This window comes from Oreochromis aureus, linkage group 10, assembly GCF_013358895.1.
Source record: "Oreochromis aureus strain Israel breed Guangdong linkage group 10, ZZ_aureus, whole genome shotgun sequence".
Lineage (NCBI taxonomy): Eukaryota > Metazoa > Chordata > Actinopteri > Cichliformes > Cichlidae > Oreochromis > Oreochromis aureus.
In genome coordinates, this window is record NC_052951.1 from 11700007 (window position 1) to 11721774 (window position 21768).

A 21768-nucleotide genomic window follows, 5' to 3' on the forward strand; every position below is an offset into this window, starting at 1 on the left:
TTTACAGCTCTGGAATCCCATCATGATGTTTTTTAAAAGACATTTACAGCTGTGTTAAAAATATAAGGCATGCTTTCAGCAACTTTCAGCAAAGTCATAAATTAAGTTTCTCCTTTCATAAAGTGTGGAGTACAGAGAAATGACCTTCAGGGGTAGTGCTGTTATTGTCCCTTAAAACATATTATCATATATATGATCTGGCTTTGATGTGTATTATAGAGTTGTCCAACAAATGACAGAAATTGCAGGAACTATTTTCAGGAAAGTAAAATAAAAACATACAATTGTTCTGACTTAAATCTAAAATACATTCTTTGGCTTTTTTGTTTGGGGGGCAACCACAGACAGACAGATAGACAGACAGACTACACCCTATAGGAAGATTTAATACCTTTTTGTTACAAAACTGAAAAACATGAGCTGGAGAGTAATTTAAAAATGGCTGAAAATGAGCATTACTCACTTAAATTCACTTAAATTCTTCCATCCATTCATACAATTTCTTACGCTCATCCAATTCAATTTCCCTTAGGTGGGTTTGGAGGGAAGGGGGGCTGGACCCTGATCCCAAAGGGAGAAACCATGCCGTAGAAAACAATACAACTGAGTATGCACACGCCATGGCAGCAGATGGCGATAATGAGCGACAGCTCACTCGTACGCATTAAAAAAGAGAGAAAAAAGAGGCGAAATAGATCTGTAGACGGGCTATGGATTGCGGTTCAGTTGTTGTCAATTTTTCATCAATAGCGGGTGTGCGCGATGTGATGTGCACCATAGATTGAGCGCCACATTTTTGCCACATTATTTTGGTACTATGAAAGTGTAAAAACTTGAACGATTTCGGTTGTTCAGCTGCTTCGCGACATGTCTGCAGTGACGCTGAGGTAAAACCGGCGGTCTACAGTGCGCTTGTTTAGTGTTGCTAGCAAGAATAACGGCGAGCTAGCTTAGCCACTTGCTAACAGAGTTAGCTAACTGTTATTCAAACCAGAATGACCGTATAGGTAATAATACCCGGGCCAGTTCAAGTTTAGTTTAGTTTAGTTTAGTAGTGACATAACAGTAATAGAGGTAGGACAGCACATTAGACTATATAAATCGAAAAACGTGGCTTTCCGTAAACAGTACTAGAAGCCTTTTCTTAGCTAACTTTGGAGGAGCTGAACGTAAAATACATAAGCTGGCTAATAATTTGAACTCAAAGGAGTGCAGTGATTTACAGTACGCTCCCGGGAGGAAAATTTGGTCTCTTTGTGGTTGCATCAGGCTTAAAAATCTGTCCAATCTAAACAAGCTGTGGTGACCACTTGTGAATAAGGGAGCATCAGAAAGTAGTCTTCATACCATGATAACCTAGTTAGCTCTACTTGTAGATTTTAGGGTTGGGCCTTTGGCTCATGTGAAAGGTATCAGGATAGTGAGTTATTTGTAATTCTAATTTTGATCAGGGGAGTGTAAAGCCTTTTAGTTTAAACTTTAAATAATTGCAAAAAAAAAAAAAAAAAAACTCACACCAAGTGGCTAAATAAAATACATCTAAGACTTTCTCACCAACACCCAAGCAAGCAACAATTAAGATACTGTATGTTAAGCTGGTATAAACGAATACGTTTTGGACACAACATAGGTTATCATTATCTAAAACTGAAGTAAGTACTTCTATGCAGTTTAGCCAGATTATCCCCACGAATTCTTATAATTGTTTGGGATAATCTGGCAAAATACGAAATGCAGTTTTTAAATGATTTCAATTTTTAAGCGAACAAAGCTACCTGGCCCTGTGTGGAAAAAGTTTTTACAAAGCCACTTCTAATGTTTTGCGACATCCTCCAGTGAATGGTTCAAGAAGACCAAAATGAAGGTTTTGGAGTGACCTAGTTAATTTGATTGAGACAGGCATCACCTTAAACCGGTCATTCATGCTCAAAAACCCGCCAATGTGACGGAGTTAAAGCAACTCTGCAAAGAAACCTGAGCCAAAATTCCTCCAAAGCGATGTGAAAAACTATTTACCAGTTATCACAATTGCTTTATTTCAGTTCTTGATGCCAACAGTGGCAAAGGCGATTACTAGGTTTAAAGGGCAGTTATTTTTTTTTTCATGTAGGTCAAAGTAGGTTTGGATAGCTTTTTTTCCCCTCAATAAATGAAATCATCATTTAAATAAGTACATTTAGTATTTACTCTGGTTATCTTTGTCTAAGCTAAGAAAGCAGGAAGTTGACAAATACTTTTCCATAGCACTGTATAATCCGAATTGTTTTGTTTAGTCAAATAAACACTGCCCTGCTTTTTTTCCCTCCTGTCTGTAGCAACTCTAGCAGCAAGCTAAATGTATTGGTCAACAAACTTCATGAATACTTGGCTAATTCCACTGAGGACAGCAGTGGCACAGCAAAAGTTGAGGATGCTGATGGTACGTCTTTTAATCACTCTAACCATGACTAATGGAAACGCGTTTACATGCATTACCAATTTATTTTTTACTGATCTTTTGTTCACAGGTTTGACAAACAGGTGCTGTTCTACTTTGACAGAGGTAAGTGAACATGCATAATAAACACATGTCAGTGTAGTATGTGTGTTTGTAGTGTTTCGTCATGTTGCGTACACTGGTGGCACCCTGCACACAAGAATTTCACTCGCATGTACTGTACCAGTGTACCTGCACATGTGATGTGACAATAAAGGTGATTTGATTTGATTTGATTTGATTTGGTGCCATTAACGGTTTTATCTGGATTTAGTAAAATCAGCAGCCCCTCTCCAAAATGTATTAACACAGATTCGATCTATAACCCAATCTAGAGAGACAAATAAAAAATATTTGTCAAGTGGATAACTGAAGCTTATAAAATGTGCATTCGAAATGCAGATGTCCTCAGTTAAACTTTTGGTTTCTGTGTGTAGTCTACATGTAGTCCGATTAGTGTTGACCAGTAGTGTTTGAGTAGGCTTTGGTAGTGGGTGTGAAAGGCAAATGAGGATCCATTAGTTGGATTGCACTTGAGAACATTGCTGTGATCTGATGACTTTTAAGATTTTGAGATTTGACTTTTGACCTGCTAGTGGAAAAGGAAGTCTTGGCCTTTCTTGACACCCACTGGCTACAGTGGTACTTCTGAAACACTAGTTACTGATCCCATAGGCGAAATGTTCAGACAACAGCTGATGTGTTTCCAGATTGTGACTCTCAGAGTATTTTGGCCACCTGCAGTAGCAAATGTAACAGACATGTATTGTTAGTGCAGTTATGTATTCCTGGACCTCTTGTGTGTCAAGTAGATTAAACTCTTTTCTTGTACACGTCACACACATTGTCTGTATCAAAGAATCATAGAGACGGTTCATCCACTTGCATGTTTCTGTTGCTGTTTTATTATGAATAGCAATAGTCTTAACAATTTGGCAATCTGTCACAATTTCTCTCAAATACTCAGTTATTTCTGTCATCTGAGTAGTAGTCTAACTGTATGGAGGTTGGTTGTATCTGTAAAACATATTTGCTCAGTGTTATGAAAATTATGTTATGTCCTTGTGCTCTATTCAAATGACTCACAGACTCAGAAAAATGTTTTATTGCATTTCCCTTTGGGATACTTTTCAACACAAAGCAAACGATGATGACCATCAGCCTAAATAAACAAACCATCTCGTTTTGCAGGCTGGTGCTGATGGCAAGTACTCGAGGCGGTGAGTTTATTGTTTATTTAAAAGTATTTCAACCACAAAATTTGTGCTGTGCATCATCTCCCTTTTTGCTGTCCATGTAGGTTTTTAAACCTTGTCAAATATAGGTCATTTCTCTTTGACTGATGTTACAGAAAGCCCTCAGTTGTCATGAAGCACTCTGGATTGGATGAATCTGGGGACTCAAATGCAAGTGAGGACTTGGTTCTTGCAAATGGTCACCTTGATATCACTAGATTGCCTAAAGGTAGGTGTTAAAGTTGTTGACTGCACACACACTGCTACTTTGACACTAAATATAATTTTTTTATACTCCATCATAACATTTTCTTAGAAAGTGGGCTAATGTTTCATTCAGAGTATATTGTTGATGGACTTCATGTTTATATGTATGTTTCCTTTTGACTTTATGATGAAATTAACAAAATTTAGTCATTGTAAATGTGCTGAAGTGCCTATAGGGTATGCAGGATCTTTAAGTCTGTAACTGGTTTTGGATTTGTAATTTTATATTTAATAACGATGGAACTGTATGATTACGTTTTGTTTGCACAGGCACTGTGCTGGTCAGGCCTGAAGCAGTCGACAATGGCAGAGATGATTTCAGGGGCCCGGAGTTTCGCAGCCGGAAATCAAGCGTAATGCGGAAAGAGTTTTCAAGAAGACGTGGAGGTCAGTTACTACTCCTGTGAAATTGCTCACTAGCTAATGCTCAGGCAGAAATTTCAGTATAAAGAATCAAATCTGATACACATCACAAAGAGAATGCGCGTATCAGGGTACTTTTCTATTAACGGTTGAGGGAGAAATGCTCAAGTATTTAAAGTAATATGAAAAAAAATATCATTTCACTTAGTATCTAAATAGTCATTTTGGAAGAGAGCCCTCTGACACTCTACTTTGAAGATTGCAGTGCCTCACTTTTTATCTCCACTGCCTATCACAAGGTTTTATATCTGGGTAAGGGATCTCGCTCTTGTAGATTTTACCAGGAAAATGTGCTGGGTGTACGTAAAGATGCAACAAGAGAAGCAGTCCTGCAACCCATTATTTATAACCATGTAATTGCTAATAATGGAGTTGTTGTTTCCCAGGAGTTGAACACATTGGAATTGTGAGTTGCACTGCGTGTGGCCGACAAGTTAACCACTTCCGGAGGGATTCTTTGTATCGCCATCCAGTTCTGAAAGTCCTTATATGCAAGGTGAGTCTGCTTATTGATATACCAGAATTTTTTATTTCACCCACTTTTTGAACGTTATCAGAACAATATAGTCAGTAAGTCCAAAGCACAGAAAAGAATACATAACTTTGTGCTGTTAAATACTATATTTATATTCTTTGGATTTTTTTGATTGTTAATCATGAACATCATCAGCAGTATCAGGTGTTTTTAATTCTTTTAAACCTTGGTCCTTATTTGTGGTGCAGCTCATAATTTGTCTTGTTGAAGTGTGTTTATTCTGTTGGCTTTGTGTGGGTGACTTCTTGCCATTAATACCAATAAAACAAAAATAAAACTACTGTCATGCCCCATTTTGGTTTGATGGCTGATTGAACACAATAGCAAAACTGAAAAAATATTTAAAGATGCATTAAAAAACCTGACCTCAAGTATATAGATATCATCAACAGAATTATATTTTTCACCTTTTAGTGTTTATAAGTTTCTCAGAGCTGTTTCTAATTAAATGTTTTGTTTTGCCAGTCTTGCTACAACTATTACTCAAGTGATGACATCAGCAAGGATTGTGACGGGATGGATGAGCAGTGCAGGCACGATTTAGTAGCATTCAGTCATTTAATTGAAATATTAACATTTCCATTAACTTACTTTTGTCAGCCGCATTTATCATCTCTGTTTTTCCCTCGTGCAGATGGTGTGCTGAAGGAGGCAACTTGATCTGCTGCGATTTCTGTAGCAATGCTTTCTGTAAGAAGTGCATTTTAAGAAATCTGGGAAGGAAGGAACTGTCGGGCATCTTGGAGAGCAAATGGTACTGCTATGTGTGTAGCCCAGAACCTCTTTTTGACCTGGTCATGGCTTGTGACAGTGTCCTTGAGAACATGGAACGTTTGTGGCAACAGCAGCGCAAGAGGAGTCGAGTCGATCCGGGGAAGTCTGAGATTTTCAACATGTTGCCACACTCACCTCAAAACATTTCGCTGGATAAATGGGATCACACTGGTATGGATGGAAATGTGGTGTTCAACTACAGCATGCTGCAGATTTCCAAGGACATTACCAAAAAGGCCAAACATTTAGTGGACTCAACAAATACCTTAAACCAAACTTTTGTCAATTTCATTCATACCGTGACACAAAACAAACCAACACCTGGTGTTCGCACTAGGTACCTGAACTCATTTTTGGAAGTAGTTAAAGGCTTGAGGAAATCCCTAGCAGCACTGGAGGATAGCCTTAAGGAAGAATTCAGTGATTTGGATGTATCGAGCAGTTGGGAAAAACTGCTTAGTGACCACTTTGATGGACTCGTAACAGAAGCAGAAATAGAGATAGACATGCCTGATGACAGGTGCTTGAGTGACTTGCAGAAATTGGCAGCTGAACATTTAGACGATAACGACTCTGACTCCAAGGGCTTTGCAGATGGGAGTCTACAAGACTGTCCTGGCAAGGAGATGGTTTCAGGTTCACATAAAGCCAGACAGAGAACACAAAAGATTGGCCTGAAATCTACTGAAAGCGGCGTTGACATGACTAAAAAACTAGTAGTACAACTTACACCTGTAGCTATGGAGCAGGAGCCGTCATCTGCGCCCCCCAAAACCGAGGAGGGAAAGAAAGATAAGAAGTCAAAGGAAAAACATGTATCAGAAGATGAAGAAACAAGTGGTAGCAAGATGAGCAATGACAACTCCAGTGCATCTCTGTATCTAGAAGAAGAACAGGGCAATAGACGTTCTCCTCGGGTGAAGACAACCCCTTTGCGCCGACCAAGTGATGTGAAAACCAAAACATCTCTTTCAGTAGGAGACAGTGACAGCGACTCTGACGCTGAAGAGGCCCCCAACAAAGTGCCTGCTAAAAAAAACGAAGAGCAAAGTCTGAGCAGGACAAGAGACGACTCAGATTCAGATGAAGTCCCTGCTGCTCTGCTTGAGCGAGCAGCGATGACACAAAGTTCCGATGAACCCCAGAGTGATGAGGATGGTGGTAAAGCGTCGCCAAATAAAGTGGCGAAAAAATGTCTCTTCTGGCTTAATAAGAACACTCCAATCTCACCAGAGAAGATTAGGCAGAAGCGCAAGATACTGGATCGCACCCCTGAGGCCGACTCAAGTAACAGAAGAGTCAAAGCTCACCGTGAAAGTGGGACGGACTCCTCTAGCGACGAGCAAGACTCGCAAAAGAAAATGAAACACTTAAATACGCTGAGGTCAATAGGGAAGCCTCATCTTGTCAAGAGAGGAGAGGAGGGTGTGGCTAGAAAGCGGAGTAGGATACAAGGTGAGGACGCTAAGACTAAATCTCGTCAGGAAGCAATGGATTCATCGACCTCATCAAGTGAAGACGAACATGACGATGACTCTGGAAGCGATGGAAGTGATCAGAAGATGAAGCCAATCACAGAAGATGTGGCCTTATTAGGAGCAGCTGCATTCCACCAATCGTCAGGTGAGTTTTACAGGTGTCTAGATCCATTGTGCAAAAGTCTTGAGCCACCCCCTAATTCTTCATATTTTACTTCCAACAAGTCAGACGGCAATAATTCTTCAGGCTTGTTGAAGGTCATTGGCTGCCTTTTCACTTTTTCATTTTTCATCCAGTCCTTGTACCTGACCAGAGCTGCTTACCACTGATCTATGAATCATTTAAGCTTAAAAAAAGTCAACTAACCAGTCACATAACAGAGAACTTAGCAAAGAATCCATTATAAATTGTATCTTTAGGCACTTTGTTAGTAGCAGCTTGTCACAAAAACACATCATTTGTTCCCATTACTTTTGCACAAAAAATGCCAAAGTTAACATAAAATAGTATTTTTGCACCAACAAAGTGATGTCCAAAGAGCTATTGGGCAAAACCAATGTATCTCAACATGGCATTCAGCATGTCAGTAGAAAATTTGAGGAAACTGGGCAAGTGTAAGGACAGAACAAGAAGTGGCAGGCCTAAAAGAAACTATCTACAGCAGATGAACGGTATCTTGGTCATGAGATTAGGAAGCATGAAGAAAAAATCTAGTAAAGACCTGAAAAAGGACCAGTGCCTCATCAGCAATGGTCTCAGTGGAAGAATGGCTGTCAAGAAGGAAGGGAAACTATGAGAAATGGTCCTCTTAAAAACATGGTGGAGGCTCTGCCATGGTGTGAAGCTGCATTTTAGGCAGTGGTGTTGCCAATGCAGTCAAAGCATATCTGAATAGAAAAAAACACAGTGGAACACTGTCAGTTGTGGGTTGGCCTCCCCAGAGAGAGGATTTCAAAATAGTTGAAGTAGTGTGACATTATATTGATAGAGAAAAAAACCAAAAGGCAGCCAACATCCAATGTTGAATGTCCTTTAAGAAGCCAGTAGAACTATTCCTGAAGATGGTGTTGAAGAATAAAAGTGGTCATTTTTTTTGCTTTTATATTGTGTCACCGTGTATGTTTACATGTTTCAGTAAATTGTTTAAACTATTTTCCATTTTCATAGCAAAATATAAAGAAATAAGTGATGGCTCAAGAAGTTTTACCGGTACTTTGTGTCATTAGTGATTAGTCATGAATCATGAATCATACTTAATTTCATTTTGAAATTCATGTTTCTGAATGTTTGTTCTTGTAGGAGATGAGGAGCAGTTTGGGCCCTCATGGGCAGCAGAAGATGACGATGATCCAGAAAATAGGTACGGTTCAAAAAGCCCGGATGTAGAGTTTGTAAAGCAAGTTAGGTGTGGAAGAAAGGCTGCAACTTCAAATCCTGACGTCAGCGCAAAGTCTAGCAACACCCATGTCATTAGGACGCAGTTACAGCCAATTCAAACACGACCCAAACGTAGCTGCAGTAGGGCCCCAGCGATCAAATACACATTCTAGAGATAAAATCGGGACGCGGGCTTTGTTATTGATAAGCAATGTAATCTGCTTGTCTTTGTTTTATTTAGTACACTTAGAAATGCAAGAACATTTTAGTATTATTTCTTATACCTGCGTTCTCTCCCTGGGACACTTGGCTGATGTTAAGAGACCCACTTGAATGAAGGAGGTCAAAGTATACATTCGAACAGTGAAGCTTGTTTTGGCGTACAGCTTAACCTGAGTACCACGAGTACAGGTGTGGTTTCATTGTGAGTATACGTTTAAAGTGAGCTTCGATGTTCATTCTGTGTTTTTTACAAACTACACAAAAGCAACATGGAGTGGCACTGTTAACTCAAGTAAATGGAGTGTTGTTATTTTCCAGGTGAAGGATAAAGTTTGAAACCTGCCAGCAACATTATCTGTACATATTATGACTTTTAAAACAATATAATTTAATCAAAACCTTTTTCTGTTTTATATTACAAATGGGGAGCGATGCTTGCAGAGTTGCAAAAGGTGTTTAAAAATTTTATGCTTCACCTTTTTTTTTTTTTTTTTTTTTTTTTTTTTTTGAATACCTGCTCTTAGCTTTAATGGTCACAGTTGTGGTGTGAGCATTCAATTGTGGGCTGATTGCTAAATGGTAAAAAGATTGGTTTTTGAATAAACTGATCTGAGACAATGTACCTGGCTCTGTACATGTGTTTAGATTTAATTTATTCAGCTTTTGAATAATTTTAGGCCCAAAAGTTTGATGCATGCAGTCCCTAATTTTTCTACAGCACAGGACCTGAACGTCACAAATGGGTTTTTATTTGACACCACATAGTTGTTGCATTATAAAAGTGTTTATTTTATTGCTGCACTTTGAAAGAAGTGCCCAAGTGTAATTACCTTCATGGTATTGTGAGCGTCTGTAAGTCTCACGATTTGTTACATGGCTCCTCTCACAGTCCAACAAACAAAAAATGCAAACTTTTGTTAGCTTAGCAGCTTTCAAAACAGTTCTCAGAGTCTCCCACAGCCCTCACCTCAAAACAGTATCATGAACTGAGGATACCCACCCACCCCTCCAAACCAGCTATTGGGTTTTATGCAAGTTGTGGTAAGTTAACCACCAGCTACAGTAGAAGTAATGTGTGCTTTTTTTCATTGACATGTTTGATAGTTAATAGTTTGTTTGATGCACCTTCAAGGCTCTGGTGTTTACACTCAGCCATCACGATGTCAATGACAATCTAATTTGATATAATACCTCTGTAATCTGGTATGTAGTCAGCCTTCTTTGAAAGTCAGTAGACTCCCAACAATTGGAGTCTTTGAGCTTTTATTAAGTTTTTACTTCATCTTGAACCAAGTTGAAATCCTGCTGCACCGCTGACACCCACAGTCATAGCTAATGCACTTTGGAGCAGGTTTTGTGTCAGCCTGACACTCACTTGCTTCCCTGAGTGCTCATTTCAATGACTTAAGTCAAAGCGTGTGGACATGCAGGTATTACTTGCTTCAGTTTGTCAGGAGTCTCAAATAAAAGCTAGAAATCCAGTCAGTTCTCTTGAGCTCTGGAAACTATTACATATATGCATGCAGTTTGGTAGGGAGTAGAGGCTGAGTTTGAAGAAGTTGAATACTTTCAGTATTATTTTGGTTTTCTGACTGAGATTATCTTACGTCTCACACTCATTTTCCACCTCTTTACCTCTGTTAATATCTTTCTGTCGAGCTTTCTGATACCAACCCTTTCCAATGGAAGTGAGTGAAATTTGATTACTGCTCTTGGAGGCTAAGCCCAGAGTAATAGCACAGCATTTGTGCAATACCATTGAAGTAGCTAAGATTTACCATGAAGTGCAATCAGAGATGAATCCTAATCTCCTCTTTTTTCCCCTCTAATTTAACACCTCGCATCTAAATTTCTTCATTTGGCCTACTCTTCTCCAAAGTGATGTATGTGCTGTGCAGTGTTCTTTAGAGCCACGCCTATGCTTTTTCTAATGTTTTGGCCCACTTTCTATACACAGACTATACATTACTGCTGACCATTAAACGTAATGACTGAAACTTGCAGCCAGTTAAATCCTGCTTAACAGGTGACTAACTTGTGCTTTTACTCACGTAAAGCAGATGAAAACAATTATTCCAGACCAGTGATTACAATTGGTGATCATTTCTACCTTATCTGAAATGAGAGTGGGCTGTGAAACAGTTGTTAGAGTACAAAAAACAAGCAACCAAGTTTACACTATGTCTTTATTGATGTGACTTGTTTGTTTTCTCATGTTTTTTTCAGGGCGGATTTTCTGACAGCACAGCAGTGAATGCAGTGCTGTTAGGCGACAGTCACTTAAATCTGGGATATTGTAGCCTCCTATCAACATGAATAGCATCACATGACGTCTGTGTGTAGTTGTAGTGCAACTTTATCTTGGGGAAAACGGTCAGCAGAAATGTAAAGTTTACATTGTTTGTAGTTACTGGGCTAAAACGTCGCATGTGGCTGTGTTCATTTTCATTTCAGAGTCTTTGCTCTTTCTGCTGCTTCTTTCTTCTAACATGAAACATATCAAATGAGACTCAACTCTCATCTGTTCCTGCTGTTGTCGTCTAACATTTCTGTACTGTGTGTACCTTAACAATAAGTTCTCACCGGACGTTGGATTTAGTGTCAGTGAAAGTGGCAGTTATCCGATGTCCACTGACCTGGATTATAGCCTACTTGAAATCGGGGTCAAGCCTGTGGGAGAAATGGCTGAATTGGGATACAGCAGACAAACCCGAGCCAGACACGTCTCATGTAAAGTGTTGGGTCCACATAGATGGGGTTTAAAAGGGTTATTTATTGTATATATTCTTCAAAACACCACATGGTATTAAAACAGTGAACTTTTTACATGGTTTTTTTTTTTTTTTTCCAAACCAGTATTTTTTTACGTGAGTTTTACTGCAGTTTCAGCCATTTTTGAAATGTGATACCCCCTGGGGTAGGAAAAAAAGTAAATGTTTCATTCTAAGTAAATCTTTATGTACAGTAATTTTCTGTTTTTGTGTCCCACGTGTAATTTGTCCCCCTTTTTCAAGAAAATTGGTAGAATCATGATTATATTCCCTTTTGGTTGCCTCAAAAGATTGTAGGTCTTGAAATCAGAGCTGTCACAGTTTAAAGTATGAGTGGAATACATGAACGTAATGTCATTTTTGCAAACATATGTCTGTCAGACTCGAGCAAGGAAAAAAAAAGGAAAAAAAGAAAGAAAAGTGTTACGATTTCCAAAGGGCGAACAAACTATCGAGAGGAGAATGTCCTTGATTTTATGTGTGAAGAATCCATGTTTGTCGTAATAAATTCTTACTCTTAAAAATGCCTCTGTCTCGTTTTTCTTTTGCTTTCTATACTAATGTTTTGAATATGTCTTTCAGTGTTGTGGCAGTTCTCTTTAATTGGTCTGTGAAGCAACTACAAGAGCTTCAAACTGGCCTCATCACTTAAAGACATAATGCGGATCGACTAGAAGTGACTCACCATATATAGCTGATTTCTTTTTAATGCCACCAGCTTGTGGAATATTAGCAGCTGAGCACTTAAATGATCATTTCTGTGTAATATAGCCCAAATGTTACCATATTTTGTTGTAATGTGTAACAATAAGTGTAACAATATCCAAGCTGAAGACAATGAAACTGAACTCATGAAATGAACTTCAGGTGCCTTTTCCTTCTCTTCTACTTTTGAAAGAATCGCTAAGAAATTGCTATTGGCCCAAATTAAATCCGACTACTCCTCGGGTGATGATATCTCTTCAGATGAAGAAACACAAGAGGCTGAATCTGATTCACTGAGTGACAAGGAGATCAAACGAGGCAATGACGATAATGGAACAGATGAAGATGGTAAGTTTTTTTCTTAGTATTACAAGTTTAGTTTTAATCTTGTGCATTTTCTTATAAATAGATTTTCCAGATTTTATTTAACCAATATCTCATTTATGAGATTAATACAAAATTGTGAAGCTATCCCAGTGGCAGAGGGCTGTTATATCACTTGGGGTTGGTTTAAGGGCATAAATAATAATAGAATATGTCTCTGATACAGGGGAAGACGTAACCGAAGATTCATCTGACAGCAACTTTGATGGGCCCATCTCCAGGCACCACCTCCTCCGTCACAAACTTACCTTAGATGAGGGAACATCAAATGACAAGGATGCACCGAAGAGCGAAGAGGGAAAACGGGAGCGCAAAAGAGGAGCCAGGAAAGAAAATCAGAGCTGTAAGAATAACTTAGACAGTGATCAGATGGAACGGGAGATGTGTATCTCGTCTGACTTTGATTTCTGTGAAGCAGACCGTGAAAGTGAGGCCGACAGCGATGAGCTGGATGAAGATGCTGGGATGAGCGAGGAGCTGAGCGAGTCGGGTGATGAGGCTGGTGAAGATGGGCTCAAAAAGTATGTTTATTTCAACCTCCACTGATAAGAGTCAGCATTCAATTCAGTTAAATTTATACCGTGCCAATGCACAAATTGTAAAGACCTAAAAATAATATAGAGAAGAACACAAAGGTTAGATTTGAGCAAGCAGCTTAGTAGTTTTAGATTTACTGGATAACCTGATCGGCACAGAATGGCATTTTTTTTTTTTTTTTGAAAACATACTTTCTTATTTTTAACTCCAGAGCAAAAACAAAGGTGAAGGATGAGCTTCATGATTACGAAAAGAAAACACAAGAGGCTTACATTTTGTTGTCTGACTCCAGCAGTGAAAAGGTATCGAATTATCCTCTATCTCTTTTATCTCTTTATGAATTTATGTGTTTATTCTTCTTATCTAGGCCTGTTTATGTGTGATACCATAAACCTTGTCTCAAAAAAAAAAAAAAAAAAAAAAAAAATGCCTGATTGACATACTGACTGTTGGATTGTTCTCTGGGCAGACCGATCAAGAGGATGCACCTGAGGAGGCCAGCGAAAATAAAGTCACCCCGAAAGGACGCAAAAAGATTCGCAGAATTATTGAAGATGAAAACCTTCGTGCTGAGACCCAGGAAGCCCTGAGAGAGGAGGAGGAGAGATGCAAACGTTTGGCAAATAGGGATCAACAGATGGAGGACAGGAGAGAGGTACTGCACTAAACTTCACCATAGCAATAGAAATCAGTGTTTACAGCAGGAAATGCTGATAAGTTGCCTTGTACCTGTAGATCAAGGACACCGAGCACAGCGCATGCAACGGTTTGCTAGCGGCAGTGAAACTTTTTAGGACATATTTGTTTGTGTTGCAGATCATTGTCATAGAGGATGAGCTGTCTCAAGTGGTGTGTCCCGTCACAACCAAGCTGGTCCTGGATCAGGATGAGGAGACCAAGAAGCCTCTCGTTCAGGTGCACAGGAACCTGGTCACAATACTGAAGCCTCACCAAGTGGACGGTTAGTTTCTGCCTTTTGTGTTTTGCTTTGCAATCATGTTGACGCTTAGTGCCGTTAGATTAATTATACATTTTTAATTTTGTGTTCATTAAGACTTTGTGTTTGAAATCCACATCTCTCCTAAAACCTGTGTCTAATATGAGCTAATTGTATTTAGCTTTTAAAAATTTATTTAAAAACACCCCAAAAACCTAATCACAATGTCATTCCCCAACAGGCGTCCAGTTTATTTGGGATAGTTGTTGTGAGTCTGTGAAGAAGGCCAACTCCTCTCCTGGATCAGGCTGTGTACTGGCACACTGCATGGGCCTCGGAAAGACTCTGCAGGTAAAGGCACACACACGTCCACCCTTAATATGCTCGTTGCACAGAATCACAAAGCACTCCCTGAACCAAAGATTATCTTCTATCCCTGCTAACATTTTTGATACAGCCCAGTCTTTTCAGAAAGTTGTGATACTGTGTGAAATGTCAGGAAAAGTAGATTGCAGTCATTTTTATTTATGTATTTGAACATTTATTTATGTTTATTTACTGAACATATCAAATGCTGAAATTGAGTATTTGTTTTATTGAAAATATAAAAATATCTGCTCACTTTATGCCTTGAGACAGTGAGATGTTTTTCTTTTCTTTTAGCAAATTGCTGTTTCCTATTTTTCTGAGCAGTTCTGATGGGTCATTGGGTGACAGGCCTGGACTGTTTCAGGCTAGTTTAGCAGCCTAGCTCTTCTTTGCTTTCAGTCATGGTCTTGTAATAGATGTAGAATGTGGTTTGACGTCGTCTTACTGAAATAAGTAAGAACTTCCCTGATAAAGATTTCAAATGGGATGCCAGTAAATGTTGCTCTAAAACCTGTATGTCTTGCTCAACATTATGGTGACTTATGCATTCTATGTGCACTTTTACACCCCTATACCATCACGGATGCTGACTTATGAATTGTGTACTGTTGACACACTGTGGGCTTTATGGTCCCTCTCTTCTTTAGCCTAGTGAATGCAGATTTGTTGATTTGGGGAAAAAAAGAAATGAAAATTGTGGTCAGTCATACTACAGGAAAGTTTTTCACTTAATCTCAGTCTGTTTTAAATGAACTTATCCATTAGAAGGGGACAGTACTTCTGGATGTGTCATATTCATAGTTGTCTCATTTGACAGGTGGTAACGTTCCTCCACACAGTGTTGCTGTCAACAGAACTGAAATTTAGAACCGCTTTGGTTGTGTGTCCGCTTAATACCATCCTCAACTGGGTCAGTGAGTTCAAGAAATGGCAAAACAACATGGGGGAAGATAAAGTCAAGGTAACCAAACGAATTTAAAAGTGTAAAATTATATATATATATATATATATATATATATATATATATATATATATATATATATATATATATATATATATATATATATATATATATATATAAAAACAAGGCCAGAAATCATATGGTGTCAGCAACATGTCCTTATTTGGTCACAGGTGACAGAACTGGCTACAATGAAACATACCTTAGGTCGACTCAGAGCTCTGCAGAGGTGGCAGAGAGACGGAGGTGTGATGATAATGGGGTATGACATGTACCGCATCCTGTCATTAGACTGTAAAATCAACAACGACGAGTGGAAGGAGGAGTTTTATCGCACACTTGTGGATCCAGGTCCAGTGACTTTATTATGGCATGCTATTATTAAAAGACTTTCTATTTTAGGTGTTGTGCCTTTGCTCATGGAATCTGATGTTGTTTTTCCTTTCAGGTCCCGACTTTGTGGTTTGTGATGAGGGGCACATCTTGCGTAATGATGGCTCTAATATCTCCAAAGCTATGAATGCCATCAAAACTCAAAGAAGAGTGGTGCTGACTGGCACGCCACTGCAGAACAACCTCGTTGAGTGTAAGTCTGCAGCACTAGGTCATCATAACTGTGGCTATGAAGTCCTAAAGTGATTACAGAGAAACACTGGAATTGTAGTGCTTTATAATTAGTTTAAGTGAGTGCATGATGGTGGAGTTACTCTCTCAAGTGTCCCCATTTAAACAGGATTTGTAGTAATTGTAGTCATCAAATTTTGTTTCCTTTATTTGTGTTTAGAAGCCAGTTGTGTAGTTTGGTTTTGATGCTTTTAACCTTTTTTTCTGACCTGGAAACAAAGCAAGTTTGAGAGCTCTTAATTTGCTGTGCTGCAAAGTGTCTGTTTGCTCTTCCACAACCACTTCCTTCATTATGCAGCAGGTGTGACCCACTGCTAACATCTCTGAATGCTGTGGTTGGTTTGCTTTATTTTGTTGCTCAGTACTATATCACACCTTTCAAGTTCTGGTTGTAGTTCTGTTCACTTGAGAACATCAACAACAGACATGACAACATCCAGAATTTCCTGCCTTTGTTGATGCCAAGCTACTGATTTTCTGCTTTGACTTATTTTATTTGTTTCATTTTGTTATGTGGATTCAAGTCAAAGTATAACATAGTGTTGGCACTACAAAAGTTCAGATCAGGCTTGATTTTTCCCTTTTTTTTCTGACCAATCAGGCCACTACATTTGGCAACAAGTGTGCTCGCTCAAAAACGTACCACGGTACTGAATATATTGACATGATTTCTGAAATGATTTCTCTGCCTCCTCAAATGACCACTCCGCCGACATCCTGAAAGCGGTCGTCATACCAAACCATGAAATTCTCCCTGTTGCTGCCTCCTCTTCAATACTGAACACACCCAGAATCTCTGTTTTTTCCTTTTCGTGTTTAGAAACATCAGGATCAGCTCATCATCGCTTGATGTTGACTCCTTTTTTCCATAGTGCGTTTTTTTAAGGACAAATCTGCCAAATTGTGACACTTTCAGTGTTTATTTAGGTGACGTGACAAATTTGCATCCAAAAAACTCTGAATTTTGATTTGTTTTTCACAATGTGCTCAGTGTCTAAAGGCTTTTAGCCTAATCTATTAGTTATTTTGTTTAGAAATCCTATTGAGAATACATATTTTGTTCCCAGACCACTGCATGGTCAATTTCATCAAGAAGAACCTTCTGGGCTCACTGGGCGAATTCAGAAACCGCTTCATCAACCCCATAGAGAACGGCCAGTGTGCTGACTCCACCCCGAAAGATGTCCGAATCATGAAGAAGCGAGCACATGTACTGCATTCAGTACTGGGCGGATGCATACAGGTAAAAATAATAAGAACATCTGAATGCTCTCTTCATTGCATTTATATTCCAGCTCTCACAATACTGTGTTTGTCTTTTCCTTAGAGAAGAGATTACTCGGAGCTTCGACAGTTTCTGCCTCCGAAGTATGAGTATGTGCTGGCAGTGAGGGTTTCCCCACTTCAGTATAATCTATACCGATACTACCTTGACCATTTCACAGGTGCGAATCTGTATGGTGCACTAAAATAAACCTAAAATAGATGTCTTTTCTTTTTTTGGGACTTGAAGAGTTTATAGATGGTTGTGCTTTTTCCAGGTGTAAGCTCCTTACATAACAGCAAAAAGATGAGGCCTGGAGCAAACCTGTTCAAGGACTTTCAGGTCCTCGGCCGAATTTGGACTCATCCGTGGTGCCTTCAGCTCAGCTACCTGAGCAAATTAAAAAAGGTAGAAAGATCTCCATAACTGCATGTTGATTACTCATTAGTCTGAAATAACATGTTTTTTTTTTTTTTTTTTTTTTGCAAAGAAGAGTAAAGGTAAAGCAGCAGATCTGCCCAAGAATGCAGAGACCCCTATGACTGAGGCCGAGGGGTAAGACCTCTAAGTTGTTATTCATTAAAGCCTAAAGCAACCCTTAAGGACTTCTGGTGGGTTATGGGAATACTAAAGACCTTTCCTTTAAGAGGTATTCTCAAGCAGTGGTGGAACAAATACAGATTGTAGACCAACTGGCTATCCAAGGAAACACGATGCATAAATCTAGATTGAAAAATGGATGTTGTGTAGACAGGAAGTGTATAAACTTTGGTATAAGAAACAAGAGTATAGAACAGTATAGAACGATATCAAAAGAAGTGTCACTAATATATGTGATTGTGGAGTTTGTATAGAATATTTGTATACGCCATATAGATTTTGGTAGTCAAAGTACCCTAGGCAATGTTTATGCAAAGTTTCATCAAGGTTAGTCCACTCGTCCAGGAAGAGATGTTGAACATGTATACATATGCTACAATGGTTATGTTTATTTCTTTATTTTTAGCTGGTGTGAAGGAATGAAAGAGAACGAAGGACAAGAAGGGAATAACACTCACAATAGCACAGCGATTATTGATGATTTCAAAGTTGTCCAAACAGTGGAAGGTATAAAAGCTCCGCATGCCACTAATACTCCAACAATATAGCTTGTGAAATGTGCTACAGTTTGCCCCATTTTATGTCTTTAGCAGTCGAGACCGCACCCATCAGGTTGAAGCCTCCGAGTCCCGATGAGCGCTGGTACAAGGATCTTCTCTCTGAAAGAGATGCCAAAATCCTGGAGCACTCAGGGAAGATGGTGCTCTTGTTTGAGATCCTGAGAATGGCTGAAGAACTGGAGGATAAAGTGTATGTTTGTTTTCTGATATGAAGCAGATTTAAACAAGTGGTCTGCCAGCGTCTAATGTCATAAATGTGTTTGTAGGATTGTGTTCAGTCAGTCGCTGATCTCATTAGACCTGATTGAGGATTTTCTTGCGGATTCTCACCGTGCCAGAGACCCATCAGCATTCAAAGGTAGTATTCTATTAATGGGAGAGGAAAAGAATGAGGGAGAGGAAATGCCTGTTTACATTTTTGTGCTTTTTTCCCCCCATGTTTTTAAATTCTAACAGCGGGCAGCTGGGTTAAAAATGTTGATTATTACCGCTTTGATGGTTCCACCAGTGCTACACTGAGGAAGAAGTGGGCAGATGAGTTTAACAATCCTGAAAATGTCCGGTAAAGAATATCTCATTGTCACGTCTTTTATATGGAGTACACTGATATAACAGAAGGTTCTGATTGAATTTGAATAATCTTTATTTTAGCGGCCGATTGTTCCTCATCTCAACAAAAGCCGGCTCACTTGGCATCAACCTGGTGGCTGCTAACAGGGTGATCATCTTTGATGCTTCATGGAATCCCTCATATGACATCCAGAGCATTTACAGAGTGTACCGCTTTGGTCAGCTGAAACAAGTGTTTGTGTACCGCTTCTTGGCCCAGGTAAGCTTACGTTTTTTTTTTATTTAGAAAATTTGAGCTCCACAAAGCCTTGTCCTTAAGTCCGTTGTGGCCTCTCTAGTAGTTTAGAAGAAACTGCACTGTTTAATAGTCATATGTGCTTCATTTCTACTGGGCCAGTGTTGTATGTTCTACACATGTTACATCAACAGATGAAATTTTTAAGATTGGTCACTAAATACTCCTTTTCAAATTAAAATGACATCAGACGTAAACTGAAAAGCGATGTGAAATGCTTTGAAATTCATATTGACTAATTCTTGCAGCTGCAACTCTTTTATTTAATTATTGTGATTGTTGTCATCTTCAGGGCACCATGGAGGAGAAAATTTATGATCGTCAGGTGACCAAGCAGTCGCTGTCCTTCCGAGTAGTAGATCAGCAGCAGATTGAGAGACACTTCACCTTTCATGAGCTGACTGAACTTTACACATTCGAGCCAGACCTGCTCAACGATCCAAACTCTAAGAAAAGCAAGAGACCGGCTTCTGTGTTGCCACTGGTAACGACAGTCTTAATCTTACAGTCTTTATGTTAGATTTTGCAGCAGTAGATAACTTCTCGTTTGTTTCTCAGGATACGGTTCTGGCACAGCTGTTAGAAGACTGCAAAGACCACATAGTGACTTACCATGAGCACGAATCCCTGCTGGACCATAAACAAGACGAGGAGCTCAGTGAGGCAGAACGGAAAGCTGCTTGGGATGAGTATGAAGCTGAGGTACAGGACTACTCACATTAAAGCACTGATTATCCCAGCCTTTTACTTCATATGCATATGAATAAAACTGTCTGTCTTTACTCAGTCACACCCAGCCAGTGTTCCAGAGACCTCTCACCAAGATGATTTGGATTTAAAGACCAATGAGCAGCTATTGGTATAATTGTCATTTTCTATCCTCACTGTTTAGTAATATTTGTGTTTTATATTATATATTAAGTACAAATGTCTCTACAGGAACTGCTTAACAAAAGCAGAACAACCGTTTCACTGACCTTCATGGCACTGCAGAAAATGAGGATTCACACTGTTGAGGAATACATGTTTCTAATGGTGAGTGACCCTCAAGTCCTATGGCGATGTGCATTTTTTAAGGAAAATAAAGTTCTTTAAATGTTGATTTATGTTAGTTTTAAAAAGTATTTAATTCACTTTAAAATTGAAACATCTTTTGCAAAATCTTTTGCATAGCTGTACTTCTAAAAAATCGAATTCATTCAGTGCCATGCTGGGCCTTTTATGAATGTCGGTCAGTTTTTGCCACTGTTTTGTGTCAATAATGTCAGTAAACACTTCTCTTTGTCCTCCAGCTCCACAGTGTTTCTGATGGTGGATTATGTTCACTGGTCAATAATTTTATCTTGGCTGTTCATATTCTCTTGTGGCTTTGAGTCACTGAATAAATAGGATTTGCACTAACAGAATCAGCCAATCCTGAATCAACTTAAAACCAGCGTTTTCACAAGGCAGTGGCAAATAACAGAATTCAGACGACTCACAATGCAAACTTCTCTAAGTTGAGTTCAAAATATTCTGTTACAGCGGCAGCAGTACCCCCAGTTACCTGAGGCCGAGGTAAAGAGCAAAGCTGAGGTCTGGAGACAATACGATCTGAAGAGGCAGGAGCATTTACATGCTTTTTATCGAGACGCTCTTGGACAGCAACAAACCGTAAGTAATTTGTACACCCGTGAGTGCATCTGTGTGTACATACTATTGTACTAATATACATTTTTTTTCTATTATTCCCCTTCTTAGCTCACATTCAGAATACAAAGCATACTGAACAGTCGAAGAAATGATGCGACTCAGATGACTGTGAAGCAGCCTGGACAGACTTGAGCAAGAAAATTGTCTTTGTAGGAGGAGAAATTCATAGTTTTTCTTTTATTACTTATTTCATCCAGAAGATTGAATGTTTTACAAGAGTAGTTTGCACTGAGCTTCCAAAGCACTTAAACAACTGGCCAACGTGGTGTCACTTTGGTTTAGCACTTTAATTTTCACAGGAAACGTTATCATCTTTTGTTGATGTGATTTATGGAGAAGCTGTGTAGTTGTTCAGCTGCTTGGCTGTTACGCTGCTACCTAAAGCTAACTTGTGAACACTGGTACGTGCCTTAATCCTTGACCTGTTGATTGATTAACTCTTCTAATACTTTTCTATATTAAATTAGTCATATAGTAGACACTTTCTTTTTTTCATGCTTTAAAGTGGACCTTTTATATTTTCCTTATCTCCTGTCACATATTGATGGTATTGATCATTAAATATGACTTTTCAAATAACGAGGTCAGTGTTTGTACATCTAATCCAGGCTTCAGACTACTTTGAATGCTTTGTGTTTCCTCAACTATTTAATATGTATGACATAAGTGTTCCTATTAGGGTCAAACATACAAATCTTCTGTTTACAATGG

The 21768-nt window shown here is 39.0% G+C and overlaps 1 protein-coding gene across 4 annotated transcripts; it reads left to right on the top strand.

Moving 5' to 3' along the window:
* Positions 1 to 560: 560 nt before the first annotated feature.
* On the top strand, positions 561 to 21637 carry LOC116330321 (transcriptional regulator ATRX-like). 4 transcript variants are annotated; one of them, XM_039618474.1, is made up of 35 exons: positions 561 to 887; positions 2316 to 2419; positions 2508 to 2542; positions 3668 to 3696; positions 3828 to 3940; positions 4249 to 4365; positions 4788 to 4897; positions 5402 to 5469; positions 5571 to 7333; positions 8489 to 8549; positions 12458 to 12612; positions 12815 to 12991; positions 13064 to 13169; positions 13397 to 13487; positions 13655 to 13840; positions 14002 to 14146; positions 14364 to 14473; positions 15309 to 15452; positions 15626 to 15803; positions 15901 to 16038; positions 17144 to 17319; positions 17404 to 17521; positions 17618 to 17748; positions 17831 to 17895; positions 18347 to 18447; positions 18534 to 18690; positions 18767 to 18858; positions 18957 to 19062; positions 19152 to 19329; positions 19658 to 19849; positions 19924 to 20067; positions 20153 to 20224; positions 20305 to 20400; positions 20890 to 21018; positions 21106 to 21637. In XM_039618474.1, exons 1-35 carry the CDS (start codon positions 868 to 870, stop codon positions 21187 to 21189), a joined length of 5691 nt encoding a protein of 1896 aa, XP_039474408.1. In that variant the 5' UTR covers positions 561 to 867; the 3' UTR covers positions 21190 to 21637. The 4 variants fall into 4 exon arrangements, with proteins under 4 accessions (XP_039474408.1, XP_039474406.1, XP_039474407.1 ...); XM_039618472.1 differs by having other exon boundaries at positions 562 to 887; positions 18531 to 18690; XM_039618473.1 differs by having other exon boundaries at positions 562 to 887; positions 17834 to 17895; positions 18531 to 18690.
* The last annotated feature ends 131 nt before the right edge of the window (positions 21638 to 21768 follow it).